General features: G+C 44.4%; 1 protein-coding gene across 1 annotated transcript; it reads right to left on the reverse strand.

Moving 5' to 3' along the window:
• Positions 1-179: 179 nt before the first annotated feature.
• Positions 180-14,173, reverse strand: MFSD14A (major facilitator superfamily domain containing 14A). Its single transcript, XM_058030462.1, has 12 exons — positions 13,970-14,173; positions 8,733-8,828; positions 7,645-7,707; positions 6,961-7,088; positions 5,808-5,922; positions 4,482-4,700; positions 4,079-4,192; positions 3,554-3,625; positions 2,985-3,097; positions 2,736-2,833; positions 2,060-2,223; positions 180-1,497 (listed from the first exon to the last, which is right to left on the reverse strand). Exons 1-12 carry the CDS (start codon positions 14,054-14,056, stop codon positions 1,291-1,293), a joined length of 1,476 nt encoding a protein of 491 aa, XP_057886445.1. The 5' UTR covers positions 14,057-14,173; the 3' UTR covers positions 180-1,290.
• Positions 14,174-16,633: the final 2,460 nt, after the last annotated feature.

The following is a 16,633-nucleotide window of genomic DNA, read 5'->3' on the forward strand; positions in this document are numbered from 1 at the left end:
GCAGTGTGCTGTTATTCAGCAGGGACCCTTCCACTGTGCTCAGGGCTGCTTTAGCTAATACATACAGCTCCAGGCTGCATCACTACTCCAGATGACTTTTTCCACCTGCTGAAGTACAACACACATGCAACTACTGAACTTCACTTAAGGTTTGAAGAGACATTCACATTATTTAAAAATTCATTAAAATATTCAACTTTATTAACAGTATATTTACATTATTTTTCCTGCTCTTGGTCAACCATGGTGAATGTTCAAAGGTAAAAAAGCATTAAGCAATAACCACAAGATGAAAACATTTTAAACCTATACAATACTTTATACACAAATTTATACAAAGGAACACTTAAATAATACAACTGGACACAAAAATATACACTTTTAGAGAAATTCACATCAGTAATTGTATAAAGCTCTCTTCTGTACTAAGGGTCCTGAAAATTTAGGACTAAAACTTTAGCTCTGTAATGCAAAAGGGTTCTTGTGACAGTCCTCAAAGGCCACTATATAGCACACGACAGATTCAAGGCTATCAGCTTATAGAGTTCAGTCTGTTATTCAAGTTTTGAGGTCCTTGATGATTACGCAAACATCAGAAATAGAGTGGTTCAATAAACGGTACAGAGGAAAGCAGAGCTTTGGAGCCAGTAATAAAATCGGTAGGCCCAAAACACCCACTTTGTATTTCAACAAGTGTTTGATACGACCGTTTCTTCAAAAATAGAAAGAGTAAATGCACTTACATAAAAATAACTTTTACTGTTCAGCAAGCGTGCTCATGTGATTTTTATATTCGTACAAACTTAAAAAAAACCTGCCATGTGACTTTTAAAAGAAATGATACCAATTCACCTCCCTACTTTACATTTACATTAAGGCTTTGAATCAGCTGACCCAAGATTTTACAACATTAAAACGAATGGGTCCACATGGATGCCAGTCTGTCTCATTGAGACGTAGCATGACTAGAATTAAAGCTCACCACCGTAAGGAAACAGAAGGACACATGCTCATGCCTTGACTATTGTTTGTCTCTGAACTAAGAATCGAAAGTTTAGCAGTAACAGTATTTCATGGCAAGAGACAAGTATGTAACAGTTTGTTTATAAAAGCAAGTAAGATTTTAGTTCATGGCAACATCTTTGGAGAAAGCTCCTGTTTCAGTTCCTACAGATTTCATGCAGAGAGATGCTTCTTAAGATTACCTTAAGAAATTACATTTTGATGGAGTTGGAATGTGTATCCCAGACTGCTGATGAAAGAAGAGTCCAAACGGTCTTCCTGGATTTGTCATACATTTGTATCTTGCAGTAATGGTTCTTTAGCTTCACCAGGAGCTTGTGGGCTGTGGGGATGGCCGTGGCTGCCACAGTGTTTCTTCCAGTTGCTGGATCTTACATTTAGGTTGGTATGTTCAGGAATAAACAAGGCAACAAGTAGTGCCAACAGCACAGAGCACGCTCCAAATAAGAATGGGGGTCCAGGAATTATGGAGTTCTGAAACCAACAACGAAGTGTTAACAAGCCTTTCCACGCACCTTAACAGCCTACAATTGCTAATTACCCACTTTCAAGCCCTGTTGCCTGACACAGCAGTGAATACAGTGCAGGCTTTGAGAAGGTATGTGACAGAACATTACATCCTAAGATTTAGGACAAGGGAGCACATGATTCTTACTAATGCTTGCCAACTTCCTTTTCTAGTGCAAGGTCTTCCTGCTGAGTTTCCCCAAAAACTCAATTAAAAAAAAAACACCTCAGCAGAAGGACAACAAAAACCAGAAACATTCACCACTGCTATCTGTCCATCCTTCCCTCAAGGTATTTTCCTCACAAGGGTCACAGTTGTCTATGACTGTCAGCTGTAGCTATTTGAAAATTACACTAAACTGGCGCATGCAATTAGATCAGTGAAGCAGCCCTCCCCTAGAGGGACTTAGGAACCTCTTTCTACACCCTCCATTGAAGAAAATGTACCACAGCATCAAACTGGAGAACTGATGAGCACAGGAGCTCTTCCTAACTTCTTTTGGAAGCAGTAAGTACAAAAGAAGCATACCTGTTGTAAATGGTACTGTGTAACCACGCTACCCCCTGACGATGATTCGGGCATGGGCAGTTCATTCAATTCAACGTGAAAGATATAGAATATAAATCCATAAAGCGCTGGTCCCAAACCATTACACAGACCTCGGATTCCTGTAATCATCCCTTGAACAACACCTGGGAAAAGTAAAATACATGTTCTCTATCTGTAGTTATACATATATAATTATTTCTAATGCTTTAATTGACTTGAAACTAATGCAAGCAGGAAAGCTCTAAATGGTGTTGCACTATGGGTAGCAGTGAACAAAGCGCACAAAGAGCCTGTCATTATCATATATTTGAGTGGCAGTGCCTGCCATGCCAAGCTGGTTCAGAGGCCAGGATATGCACGCTGTCTCACACAGGAGAGAGAGCACTGCATGCAACAGTGAAGAACAGTGCACTGAGTTTGCTGAATGTTTTGCAGCTGTAAGGCTTTGTTGAGGTTTCCCTCTGCAGCAGAAGTAGGTGGTACACACACAGTGCACCTTCCAAGCAGCTTGGATTTAATGTGCTGCCCTAAGCTCAGGTATCTGGGCTGCCCTGCCAAGACTCAGCCTGGCTGACGAGCACTAAGGCCAGCCCCCATTATGTCTGTCTGCACAGTATTCCTCAGCTAGAATTCCAAGAAGCAGGAGCAAACCTACCCTGCTGGTCGGCATCAGCAGTTCGTGAGACCAGGGCGCTGACCGCTGGGAAAGTGATGCTGGACATGGCAGCCACAGCGCCCGCTGCCCACATCATCCTGCAAAACACAGCCTGCAGTCACTGCTCTGGCTGAGCTCTGCCCTGGCAGCGCAGGCATGCTGGGCTGGCTCTGCTGCACAGCACCCTTGGAGAGGGGATGCAGTGCACACCAGCCCTGCATGGGTCCAAGCAAAGGGAAATGTGCGTACCATGGCTCTGACCCGAAGCCGTACCAGGCCAGCTGCAGTATTTGGAAGCCCAGGCCCAGCAGGATGGTGTTCTTATTTCCAATGGACCGCATCAGCAAACTCAACACTATTGTCTAACAGAGAGGGCAAAAGTAAAATGTCAGAAATATAACATTCTTAAAGGTTAAACACAAGTAAGCTGATGAGTTAATGAATTAAAAAAACAACACCTGGAAACATTTTATTGTCAAAGTCAAATACATGCAGAAATATTATTTTAAAGTAGTGTTTTTCAAAAGCAGTATTTGCCTCTACCAAAAAAAAAAAGGCAGCATTTAGCAAGTTACATGATTAAACCATCATCCCTCTTTGATGCACAAAGGATTTAGTTTTCCCTTAATGAACCAAACACTTGTTGCCAAGTGTTTTCATCTAAGTTAGAGTCTTAACCAATTTCTAGAGATCTAGAAAAAAACAGACACAGAAAAGCTGAGTTACATTTATGGAAGGAACCACAGTGTTCTCCATTCTCCACAGTGCTTCCTTCTTTTCAGCTTGCCAAGTCAGTGACACACAGAGCAATAACTCACCTGTGCAATAATGGAAAGAATCCCAAGAACTGCTATAAATGCTGCAACACTTTCAGATGAAAATCCCATTATCTATATTAAAAAAAAAGGCAATTTGATTATTAACCATAAACCATGTATCATGATGTCACAAGCCCCAGTGAGGGAACACACAATGCAGAAGACCAGTATTATTCAGTTCCTTGTCTTTTCCATTACATCAAATAAATAAAAATAAAGGGGCATAAATAGAAAACAATTAAATTGTTCCCTCAAAAAATAACACCAGTTTAACATTTTGAACCTCATAGTCCAAGAATAATGCAAATAATTGCAAAATACAGGAAATTGCTTTATAACTCATTCATCACTTTCCTCTCTTTTTGCATGTCTAAAAGAAACAGAACAACAACTTACATCAGTTGCTGGGAGCTTCTAAATTACATGAGTTATCTTTATTTTCCATATTAGTTCAGTAATACTGAAAACTTTCTTAAGTCTTGTAAATTTACTTTGGTTCGAATTCATACCAAAACGTTACATTACCTGTCTGAGGTATAGGAAGAAGCTGGAATATTGGCCTGCCTCTGGGAGGTAGGAAAGAAAGACTGTTATGCAGATTAGCAGCACAATGGAGTCCTGGCCGACTTTCTTCAGGGACTACGGCAAGAAAAAAGAATTACTAAACATTCCACCTTTATTTCCAGAAAGCATCCCTAGCTGGGCTCTGAAAAGCCTGACAATTAATGAAGTTGTTATGCAGCACCACCAAAGAACTTTCTGTATGTTTAGCAAGATTGTCGGCAAAAGGATCAGCAGTGAAGCAAGGTCAAGCTTGAAGGAATTGAAGGCTTTCTGTTGCAAGCCTGAACTACTGTAAGTTCAATCTCTTGCCTGCGTCCAAAGCTCAGTATCTACAAATAAAATCTTCCCAATTTAAGTAGCTTACTGCAAAGGGGTCAGCCTGTTCCCATGAGATGGGTGCTCCCCAGGACGCTGGCCTCATCTTCTCTGGCAGCGATTCCGGCACAGCCACCAGGATGAAGCAAATGTCCAGCAAGGCGATGGCTGTAGCCAGCACCACCACCAGGCTGTCGCCGTACGCTCGGCCGAGGTAGGCACCGATAGCAGGGCTGGTGACCAGACTTGCTGCAAAAGTTGCTGAAACCTGAAATAAATAACAGCTGGTAAGATTTGCAGTGAGACAAGTCAGTAGTGTTATTACCCACATTTCCTCCTTGTCAGAAGCCTAACCATTAGTATCACACGGTGATTAAAAGTAACCTTTTCCCTATGCCTATGTGGGAGCAGCTGTGCATTTCAGACAATCACAATTTTTTAAGAAAGATTTTCTGATAACTGGACAGCAATGTGAGGCTCACAGCACTCTTGCATGTACTGACATCATTAGGTTTAATTAACTGTAGATTCTGCTGATACCTCTGGGAAGCAATGAGCTGTATTTAATGTTCATATTAGTGAAATAGGCAATGCCTGTTAAATAAAAAAAAGCACGTGTATAAAGGGTATATTAAATGCAATATGCTGGTTAATCCATTTCAGTAGTTGTCAGTTAACTGGCTGGCCTTGTGAAAGATATTAAATTAAAAACTGAAAGAACTTTCTCAACATCTCAATCCCTGATGTGTATAGGCACCAAGAAATGATTTCATTCTATATCCATTGCTTTCAGCTTTTCCTGCTGAATGGTAATGGATTCTGTAACTTAAACACAACAAATGATTTTGCTAATCCATAATAACATGAGGCTGTCAAGGCTCCTAGGACTCGGCAGGTTGTCAGGAGATAAGAGACAAACAGAGATAACAGAGTTGTAAGAACTTCAACCAGACAAGTAACTCAGCTATGTTTGTTCTGAACTGCAGCTCAGAAGGGGAGACACAGGCAGGGGCAATCCAGTATCACACAATGGCAGTTCCAGAACAAAAGGTGAGACTTCTGAAACAATGACAGAGTAGTAGCAGAGTGGGCAACAATACAAAAAGAACTAAAGCTCCTCAGATTACACTGTTAAGGCAGATAACAGCCCTTAAAACAGGCATGACAGTTTTTGACAAGGCCACGTTTTGTTTCATTTAGAAGCAGAATATTCAAGAGATAGAGACTGGATGACAGGAACAATTAAACAGGAAAAACTGACTCCAAATTAAAATCAACTTGCCACAGAAGAAACAAAGCCACAGCTTTGAAAAGCATTACAAACTGAAGGGCTTACTGCTGAATATCATAGGAAAAGAGCCCAAACAATACATACCAAACCATAGGCCATGCTCCTCTCATGTTCTTGGGTTATGTCTGCTACATATGCAAAAACTACAGAAAACGTCACTGCAAAAACTCCAGACACAGAGATTACAGCGAAGTACCACCTAAGAACATGATAAAAAAAATTAGAACAACTAAACAGAAACAAACAGTCTATTCAATCCAAGTGCAGGTAAACAGTAAATCACCGTGTCCAACCTATCTTGACAATTTATTGAGATAATCTTGGATAAAGCCAATGTCACTGTGTCTTGATAGAATTGTGTAACACATGTGCACCAAGTACAAGCAGCACGATTTTGTAACATCTACAAAAAGCTGCTGTGATTAAGTGCTACTGAGAAACAAGGGGCTCAGCTAATAAACTTAACTGGTCTAGGGTGCAAAGCAAATTAAAAACCTCAGTGTTTTGAGAACTTGGTGTTTGAAAGGCCTCCACATCAGCCATATCTGTATGCTGTAGACACTAGCACTGGGCATTGGAAACCTTAGTGAACACTTAGAAAACAAGCTCCTTCTGAAGAGGGATGAGCAGCCTGTGTGACAGAGAGCAAACGGGAAAGGCTGATGGAGGTGCCTGTGTCAGTGCAGGCTCCACCCTCAGGAAAGCATGGCTCAGGAGCAAGCCCAGGGCTCTGACTCCTGCCCTACCTGGGCAGTGCTCCAGCCAGTTTCCAGGTCAGCAGGGTGCACACAGCATGAAGCTGGTCGATTTTAGAACTTGAGAAACAAAAGTGTAAAAGTGCTGCAACACTGTACCTTACAAATGGTTACCCCATGCACCCACATTGGGTAAGGTTTTGATTTCAGTGTCGCTGGCTGGCAGCTGAGTGAGAACTGTGGCCACCATCCAGACCCACACAGTTCACTGGGCAGTGCTCTCCAGCTCTGGCAGCTGTGCTGGGTGTAGGGCTTACAGCACACAGATCCAAATCAGCAGCTACTGAAATTCTGACCAAGGCCTTTGGCCTTATGGCAGCTGCTTCAGGTTGACTGTACTCCCAAGCTTTGCACAGACATAATACAAAAGCCTCAACCTTCCTTGATGCACTAAAGAACATTTTATCACAATGCTACACACACAAGCATTGATTGCAACCTTGAAAAACAACAGCCAATCTGGCATGAAACAATTTACTAACCATGGGCTGATCTTCATGAGTGGTATTGGTGCACAGGTGAAAAACACTGTTAGCAGCAAGAAGGACTTCCGTCCCCACACATCAGACAGGGCACCTATGAGTGGGGCACTGAGGAACGACAGCAAGCCCTGATGGAACAAAACATGTGAAGTCAGAACTGAGAGCTCAGACTTGGGGTAGCTGACCTGAGAGCAGCCTGGGCTCTGGTTCCATTCAAGCCAATGGCTACAGTGCAATGCACCACAGGCAATGTGGCCTCACTGATCTTCTATCCCACGTCTGACCACATAAAACTTGAGATCTGTCATCTCAGAGCTACACAAAATTCAAAATGCAGATGATCCAGTCATACAAGCAGTTTCATGAGCTGTGCTTTATAGTCTACTGGAGCAACAAACTCCAAGTGAAAAATTACCCACTTTCAGCACCACATGCATCATTTGGGATTAAGGAACCACCTTCTTATTTGCTGAACCCAAACAGTAGATACAGACCAGGCAATACCCTACTAAAAGTAAAAAGAGGCACATTTGCACTTTCAGCAGTTATTTATTCCCATCTTATTCGTGCTGTGAAAGCCATATTGAAAAACCTCTTGACTGTTTCTCTCAGTTGGCATTTATTTCTACATTCCTCCCACCATTCACTTTAAATTGTACTTGTGATTAACTTCTGTCAACTTACCTTTACTCCTTGAATTAGACCATTCATTAGAAATGTGTGTTTTGGGAAGGTTTCATGCAAAACCTGGAGAGGAAACATGAATACAGTCATCTACACAATATGAACTACAAATATTGCTCATGATACATCCAACTTTATGATGCACAGCAGTTTTTTTTATTTTTCATAGAATACAGAGGAAAAATAGAAGAAAAAAGGGCAAACCACAAATAATGTGACTAGTTTTTAATTTGCATGGAAGCCATTTTTAGATTTCAGTGCCTGAAATATAAATAAACACAGAGAACCTAGAAAATGATCTCTGACCAGATTCTCCAAATGCTACTGTGTCATCTGTTGAGCACGGAGGAGAAACAGAGGAGAGATGTCCCCATCCTGAAGTGGCTCTCAGTTTGGTGAGCAGAATCCAGAAATGCAGCTGTCTCAGTCTGATTTGTGTTTAGATGAGAGGGATTCTATTCAGTGATGATGTGCAGTTCATACCCCAGACACTGCTGATGGGTAACATCAGCTTTCAGAGCAGCACCAAGACTGCTTTTAAAGTGGAGCTGGCTTGGGAGATTTTTAAGCCTTCACTCCTTTCAATCTGTCATCATGTATCACTCATAAATTAAATCCAAATTAAAAGCAACCAACTAGATGAGAAAGTACCTTGATACAAACACATTGGTATGGCTGTTTCACTCATCATGGGGATGCTTTGACTGATGTAACAGACTGGTGTAACTGGTTACCACATTTCAAGTATATTTTTGTCCTTACATTTGTAATATGCCAATGTTTTACGGTATCTTGAAAGGAAAGATAATTTCATTACCACCTTACTGGTTTCAATCAGAAACTATTTACATGTAAGCTTGAGTGTTAGCAGACTTGCAAGTAAATAGCTGTGCTACACCATTACTCTGCTATAATGAAATAAATGAAATTTCTGATACCATCTAAAAATACAGAACTTTTTACTTGCACTACAGAGCAGCTCAGTGATATGTAATTTTCATTTCACGCAATTTAGAAGATGCTCAGTGCCTTTGCAGTAATTGTCCCACCTCCCAAACAGTGAGAAAAAGCTCCTAAGGATCACCTACCACTAAAGTGGGAGCTGTCAGGAGTCCCCAGGCAAAAAACTCCAAGAAGATCACGATAACAGCATGGTAGACACTGGGTGAACCTATTCCTTGAGGCTGAAATAAGAGAAAAGACAAGTGATTAAAACATCTGATCATCTATTAAGAGTCATGAGAAATGCATTTGAACACTATAAACAGAACAATTAACAATGAAACAGGATTCAAAACTTGGGAATAGTTACCCAACTAACTGGTATGGAATAAGCCTCCTTTTTTTGACACTTTGATGCAAATGGCCTGAAGTGTCCTACTCTTACTGTGCAGAATCCTTCAGTGCCATCTCAAAAATATAAACCACTTACACTGCCAGTTCAGGAAACAAGGATGTTACAGGGAAAAGAGACTCTTCTTCAGACAACTAGTTAGTTTTCCTTAAAAGTGCTTAAGTGTACACATGGACACAAAGCCACATGGAATCCAGTTTCAGGGCTCACACTCAGCTATCCCAAGTCTCACCACCCAGCCTATCAAACAGCTCTTCTGTTACTGAAAGGCACCACTGCTCCATGCAAAACATAGCTCTAAACCAGGAGAGAAACTAAAATCATCAACACCAGAAACAAATCTGAGGAACAGCACTGATCACTTCCCAAATACTGAGTGCAGGCCTATCAGTTACAGTGTGCTTCAAATGCAGGAAGAGATGCAGATAAAAGATTTGACAAAAGAAACTTGAAATTCTCAGTGATTAGGTAGAATCAGAATCAGCTTTTTGAAGAGAACAAAAAGAGAATGGGTGGGAAAACCTGCTCATCTTGTAGACTCTGTAAATGCTGTCAAACAACATGCCACAGTTCAACATCTGCAAATTAAGGATAGGGTTCACTAATTATTCTCATATGAAAGCAGCATGAATAACTCCTCAGAAATTTCATACATGTTCTTTCACCTTGGAAGCGCTGCCTTAACATCTGCTTTGCTGCTTTTGTGCCAAGGTGAGTTACTAACAGAGTGGCCCTGATGTGATCAGACCTGGCATCTACACTGAGCACACACACAGGCTAAGGACCTCAGCTGCCTCCCAAGAAGGCTCACTGGGATTTTACCAATCCCAGTGTGTAAGCAGCTCATGGAGTAGTAAATACAAGAGCCAGACTCTTCTCAGAAGTGTCAGTGACAGGACTGCAGGCATATACTGAAATACAAGGAATTATACTTGAACCTCAGAAAAGCAACCCTTCCTGAAAAAGGCTAATCAGTGAAGTGTGGAGCTGCCAACCTCCAAACCCCACCAGACACAGCCCTGAGCAAACTGCTCCAGCTGCCCCTGTCTGGGGTAAGAGACTGGGGCAGCTGGATTAGTGATGTTGGAGGTGCCTTCCAGCCTCAAATACTACACAATTTTAACTTGCAGTTAGGTAATACTTCCAATATTTCCAACATAGAAAAATGTAGGAAATAAATACAGAGAACCTCACTGCCTACTCACTCCTATTGCTAAATAAGATCATAAGATAATTTTTAATTAATCAATATGATAATTTTCAAAAGTAACCATAACAGTCTGTAAAAGGTGAAATACAAAAGCAGCTCAGCACTGTGCTATTTTTCTTTCCCAAGGCCTCTTCAATAAACAGAGATACACCATACCAATATTTCTGCTGTTTTTTCTGCCCACTCTCCCAAGGATGTAAATTAACAGTCTTTGTAGGTACAGAGAGTGGCTATAATTATCCTCTCTTCCCACAATTCCTTTCCCTTTCCACCCACAATCCTTATTTTAGCTTTGGGTTAAAAATTCATCCAGCTCTGCACAAACTGCAATATCAATGTTAGCTGTTTGACTCAGTCTCATGAAATCAGGTTCACTCTGATAGATCCCTGTCATGTTGCTGGCTGGTGACCCCCCAGGCCTGGCAGACAGTCAGGGAGGTGTCCCAAACCGTCCCAGCCCTCCCAGCGTGGGGGTCAGGGCACGCCATTCCCAGCAAACACCAGTGACTCCATCTGTGCCCAGCACCGGCACCAAGGCCCACGGCAGCACAAAGGCAGTGGCTGCTGCTGCCCTGAGAGCCTCAGCCGCTCACTGCTGCCCCTGCCAGGGCACCCAGCTGGGAGCTGCCCCACAGAGCTTCCCAACACGCTGACAACAACGAGCACAAGTGACACTTAGATCACTATGGTGCAACTTCCCTGCTTTCCTGTTGCTAGTGCTCACTTATCTCAGGCACTGTTATTTGTTCTTATCTATTAAAAAAGATAAGAAGTCATTCAGTCCCATTGAGATCCTCACCTCTACATTCATTTTTAAAGGTGGTGGCAACTATCAGCAGCAGGGGTGCTTCTGAGGCAGAGAGCATGGGGAGGATAAGCAGTCACAGGGCAGTGTATGAAGATGCATTGCAAGCACTCAGTCCCCAGGGTCTCAGTGGCAGCCTGAGGCTCTCAGAGCCCACGGTGCAGTGCAGGTGCTGGGTGCCCAGCCCTGCTGTACCCCTCACACCTCCCCCGTGCTCTCCTCACGGGCCAGCACGGTGCAGTGCAATGGCACGAGTGCAACCGAAGCACAAGGCCCCAGACTGGAAAGAAAAGATGCAGAGTCCTTGTGAGAACAAGCTGGAACTGAGATGTTCCCATCACAGTAACAGCAACCCTCCTGTGTCCCCTGCAGCCAGAGCAGAGCACATCTGTGCCTGGCTAACATTGCTGCACAAACAGGGCTCCAAGAATGCCTCTTCCTCTGGTTAGAGAGGAGATGCCTTAAATCAAACACTTTGTACTGTCACTCATGCCACTGATAAAAAGTGTACATGCCAGGCAAGCCCACAAACACACATCTGACAACAACAGAACAACCACAAAAGCAGCAAAGGTATTGTGTGTAAGACCACAGCTGCTGCTCCTCTGCTGGAAAGGAAAGAAGTACCAAATGAAGTCCTAATCTCTAGTTCATTTCATGCCTGCTTCAAAAATGCATCATTGTACACAAGATGAATACATAAAGGAAGGAAAAATTAAAATTGTTGGGGAAAAAGAAGTGTTGAAACAGAAGCTGTGGCTGCCCCACCCCTGGCAGTGCTCAGGGGCAGGCCAGGTGGATTTTGAGCAGCCTGGTCTACGGGAGGTGTCCTGTCCCATGGCAGGGGGTTGGAAATAGATGATCCTTAAAAGTCTCTTCCAACCCAAACCATTTGTGATTCCATGAAACCACATCACTGGTGTTACTGCCTCTCCTTTGGTGAAATCTGACAACACACACTTGAGTACAACACACCATTACACATTCTTTCTGTGACACAGCTACTAAAGCTGCAAATAGAAAAACACAAAAATATCACCCAGCAGCAACCCAAGCTCCTGCACCACCCACTCTTTTGTCACGGAGAGCCGGCAGAAACTGCAGTGGGAAGAGAGGCTTTGCAGAAACAATGGGTGGGTTTTCCTTTCTGCTTGTTTGGGGTTTTTTTTGGTTTCCAATCAGAAACTCTTTCTGCCTGTGCCACTGTCTCATTGAACCATCTGTACATTACCCATTCTGGCTCACACGATTTGGTCTGGTGTCAAACAGCTCCAAAACAAACCAATCAGGCTGGAAAGTTTGCACCAAGATGCTTGATTAATGACTGGATTGCCAGTGGCAAACACTGAAGACACGGGGGCCATTTCCAGGTACCTGTTTCCCACAATGTCACACACCACACTGGGTAACAAATGAAGCAGCTGAGGACACTGAAGTCCAGCTTAACATTCCAGCAAATATTAAAAAATTCCATGCACTAAGTTTCTGCTGTCGCTATAAAGAACACTCTTATATCAAACATCATAACTTAAAAATATGTATTTAAGACAAATATTTTCTACAACATTTATTTGAAGGCAGAAAGTATCACAAGTGGAAGTTTTTGTTGCCTAACAACAATCTACATACCTTCATGTAATGTTTATGGCTCATTTTTACGTGATTTCCAAAAATTAGATTAATACAGAACTCAGCTTTCAAAAGCTGAGTTGGCACTCAGCTTTTGAAACTGATGTACTGAAAGCATCACGGAATGCAGTTATTGTAACATACTTTCTCCTCTCTGGGCAAAAGGAAGTTAAAGTTGAGCGGTTAGGGACGCTTGGCACCACACTGTATCTTAATCAATGATACTCCCAGAGAAATTATGGAGCAGCATGTGCACTGAGTGACATTTACTCTGCTTGTACTACTCAACATAAAATACTTGCATTTAACATCTGTACAAGGTAATCTCATACATTTCTATCTTTAAAAACAGCAGAAACACATCCAGGAAAACACCAACAACCAATACCAGAATTAATTTTGCTTCCTAACACTTCAGTAGTCCAGCCAGTTGGCCACTTCGATGAACAAGTACAGTGACTCTCACACCTGTCTCTTCTCCATTACTGTTCCAAAAAGACAAACTGAAGTCTGTGAAGACGTCTCTTTATTTGAAATAAAGCCAATGTATTTAGAACAGGGCACATCGAAGCTACATAGTGTTACAAAGTGGAAAAAATCCAGGGGCAATGATACATTGGAAGTAATGGCACCCATCACTGCAAAAAAAAAAAAAAAAAACCCAAAAAAAACAACTACAAAAAACCAGAAAACACACCCAAACCAGCTCCAAGCTCCAGCAGCCAAAGCACTTAACAACTTCCTTTCTTCTTCGAATTTACGTATTTACGAGGAAGCAAAACAGTGGTAAGAACCACAAAGCCTCTCTCCCAGGCGCCCTTTGCGGAACCGCTCAGGCGCTGGTGTCAGTCCCGCTCTCGGTTCTGTCTGCCAGGGGCACCGCGGGCACAGCGCTCCGTGCCCCGCAGCCGCCGCTCAGGGGAGCCGCGCTCGGCGCGGGTGGGCTCGGCCATGCCCCGCTCACCTCGGCCGGCCCTAACGACCCGCCGTGCCCGGCGCCTGAGGCCGCAGTCGCTCCCGGACCCCAAACCCGGCCCACACGAGGCACGAACTGCGCTTACGGGCGGAGCACAGCGGCCCGACGCGCTCACAGGTGTTCTGGGGCCCCGCGAACACCGGCCCGAGCTGCCGTGCGCGGCCATCGGGGCTGCGGCGCCCGTGAGGGCACCGCCATCGACACAGGCGCGGCCGCCCGAGGCCCGCGGGCCCACCGACCCCCGCCGGACCGGGCCCTGCCCGTCCGGGGCCGGCCCCGCACCGCCACACAGCCCGGGGCCCGCCGCCGCGGCCAGCCGTCCCCCGGGCCGTCCCGCGCCCCCGGCCTCACCGTCCCGCCGTCTTTAATGATGATCTTCTTGGCCAGCATGATGCTGCGGTTCACGGCGCGCTTCTTCTTCTTCCCTGCCTGGGTCATTTTACCATCGCACCCCGGGGGCGGCACCAGCGGCCCCTCCCGGCTCCCTTCGGGCCTCGGCTCCCTCCGTCCCTCCGGCGCGGCCGCCGCCACCCCTCACGCGCCCGCCGCCATCTTGCGCAGCCCCACCGCGCGCGCAGCTGGCGCTGCGCATCACGCGATCGCGCCATTGGCCGCGCGCCGGTCACGTGTGCGGGGCGCTCCCCCCGCCCTGGGAAGTGCGGGCGGAGCCGGGAGAGCGGGGCCACCGCCGGGAAGTGCAGGCCGACCCGGGAGAGCAGCACCGGGAAGTGCGGGCCGAGGCGGGCAGCGGCGCCGCTGTGCGGCCCCCACAGCCTCCGCCACTCGGCACCCCCAGCCTGACAACGCCACGGGCTAAAGCACCCAGCGCGGCCCCGCAGGAACCTCAGGTTCTCATCTGGTCCCCCCAAGCATCACCCGTCCCTCCCGAATCGAAACACCCGGCCCCGCTTCCTCCCTCCTGGAGTTGCTGAGGCGCCCGGGAAAAAGGACCAAAGGAAGGCAGTTAGTACGGGATATACCTGACAGTTCTAGAGCCAGAGTACACAAACAGAGATGATCCACAATAATGATCCAGCTTGGAGACAGATACTCTTCTTTCTTACTATCAAGCTTTAAACTTAGCTTATGAAAGCTCTAACACCTTCAAAAGGGCAGGTCATCCCAGGTTGTGCTTCACCACAGCGCCTACAAGTAACAAGATAACAGGATCAGCTTCCCCATAGCAGCGTGCCCATTAGTCGAGAGAATCTTTTAGAAACATGTTGCTGGCATTATTGGGTTTTCTGTGGCTTATAAATTCATCCGCTGTTGATGACTGGCATCACTAAGGAGCTACAACTGTCCATTACATACCACTACATTCATGATACAGACACAAGTCTCCATGGCTGTATCCATGTATCAGTCTGTTCTCTGTGCTCTTACTCCTCCATCTTTCAGTCCTCTTGCTGCTTATCTCCATCTCCCCAGCTCCTGTGACATCCCTGTTTCCCCCAAAACCTCAGCTGCGCAGGAACAGCTTTTTGTCCCTACCAACAGTGGAACTTATCCCTGAGGTACAGAGTGGCACCGCAGCTCCCACTGCATTAGCAAACGGGTGTCAATCACTCACCACTTAGGATCGTGGGGACTTAGGTTAAACCCTTAGCCTTAACCACCCCTTATCTCATCATAATGCACCTTTTAAGGAATTTAGAACTCACCGATGCACAGCCCTACTCAGACCAATGGATCTAGACAAAGACAAGCCAACTCCAGCTCACGAAACCAAGAGTGTGTCCAGTGGGTCTGGGATGTTTGCTATTATCAGTCATTTGTTACAAGTATCAGGGTGTCACATGAAGTATTTGACAATTCTGTCCCACTTCTACTTGAAAAGGAGAGGGGTCCAAAGATGCTGGCATAGTTTCAAGTCCATTCCTCAGAGGGTTGTTTGATTTTGGTGGGAAAGTCACACACAGACATGGAGGTGACATGTAAGGGATTCACCTCAAAAGTCAACACAACTACAACATCAGCAAAGTAATTTGGTAACTAGGCTGACAAGATGGTTTTCTATCCACACCTTCATATTAGATCAACACCTGTTATTGATGTCAAAATGCATTTAAGTATCAAGTTTGCTCATGTAGACAGAGCAGATGATTCAAATAATGAGAATGTAAATAAACTCGAGAATGTAGAATATATTTGCTGTTGCTGTCATGAAATTCAGCCAGCTACATATCTTCAAATATTAAACTCCACTCACCTATACAAGTCCCGACATAATCTGCTCTAACATTATTTAATTTATATATTAACATAACATTAACCTTCATATTTAACATTATTAACACAGACTCCTGAGTAAGAGAAACAAGAACTGTCTGTAATGTCTAAACACCCACAGTGTTCAACCCTCTCTACTAAGTAAATACTACTACCTGCTAGCTGTAGAAGTCATTACCATCATTTTGGAAGAGGGATGAAAAAGGACAGAGTACTTATCTCCCTAAGGGTATTCCAAGGCACAGGCAGATGATGGTTTCACTAGTTTCAGGTAAGATTCCTCAGGGAGTGCCTTTACACCAAGCTTGAAGAACAATGTCCCTAGATAAGGAATCATTAATTTGTTACCTAATAGCATAAAACTTTCAATTTAAATCGTGTTGCATGTTAACATTCAGAGCAGGGCAAAATTGACAAAAGAAACTGATAGAAATGAGGTGTCCTGAAAACTGCTAGTGAAATGACCCAGTTTTATTATATGAGTCTGCAGAACGGGCAGAGAAACGTTATCCATCATCTACAGAAACTGCTTGTGAACTCTGTTCAGGTCTTTGACATATTGTAAATTACAGCTATTCATGGCTCTTACAGTGTTACAGTGTTTTACAGCCACACCCCACACTATAACTTGGTACTGACACTCAGGTGCTCCCTACCACCCCTGGTTCAGGGCACATCTGGGGTTTCAGACCAGAAGAGCATCACAAGAACACTGCAAGAAATCATGACACAATGGTCAAAAAGAAGCACGTGCATAAGGCAAGCCTCTCCTTTTAACAAAGC

This window comes from Melospiza georgiana, chromosome 9 (assembly GCF_028018845.1).
Source record: "Melospiza georgiana isolate bMelGeo1 chromosome 9, bMelGeo1.pri, whole genome shotgun sequence".
Lineage (NCBI taxonomy): Eukaryota > Metazoa > Chordata > Aves > Passeriformes > Passerellidae > Melospiza > Melospiza georgiana.

Bases quoted from the DNA above. Each gene is read 5' to 3' on its own strand.
- MFSD14A (XM_058030462.1), bottom strand. From the start codon at position 14,056: ATGACCCAGGCAGGGAAGAAGAAGAAGCGCGCCGTGAACCGCAGCATC. The intron at 7,708-8,732 runs GTAGGTGATCCT...TTTCCTCTCCAG, and splicing joins TGACAGCTCCCACTTTAGTG to GTTTTGCATGAAACCTTCCC. The intron at 2,834-2,984 runs GTACGCACATTT...TGTGTTTTGCAG, and splicing joins GGCTTCGGGTCAGAGCCATG to GATGATGTGGGCAGCGGGCG.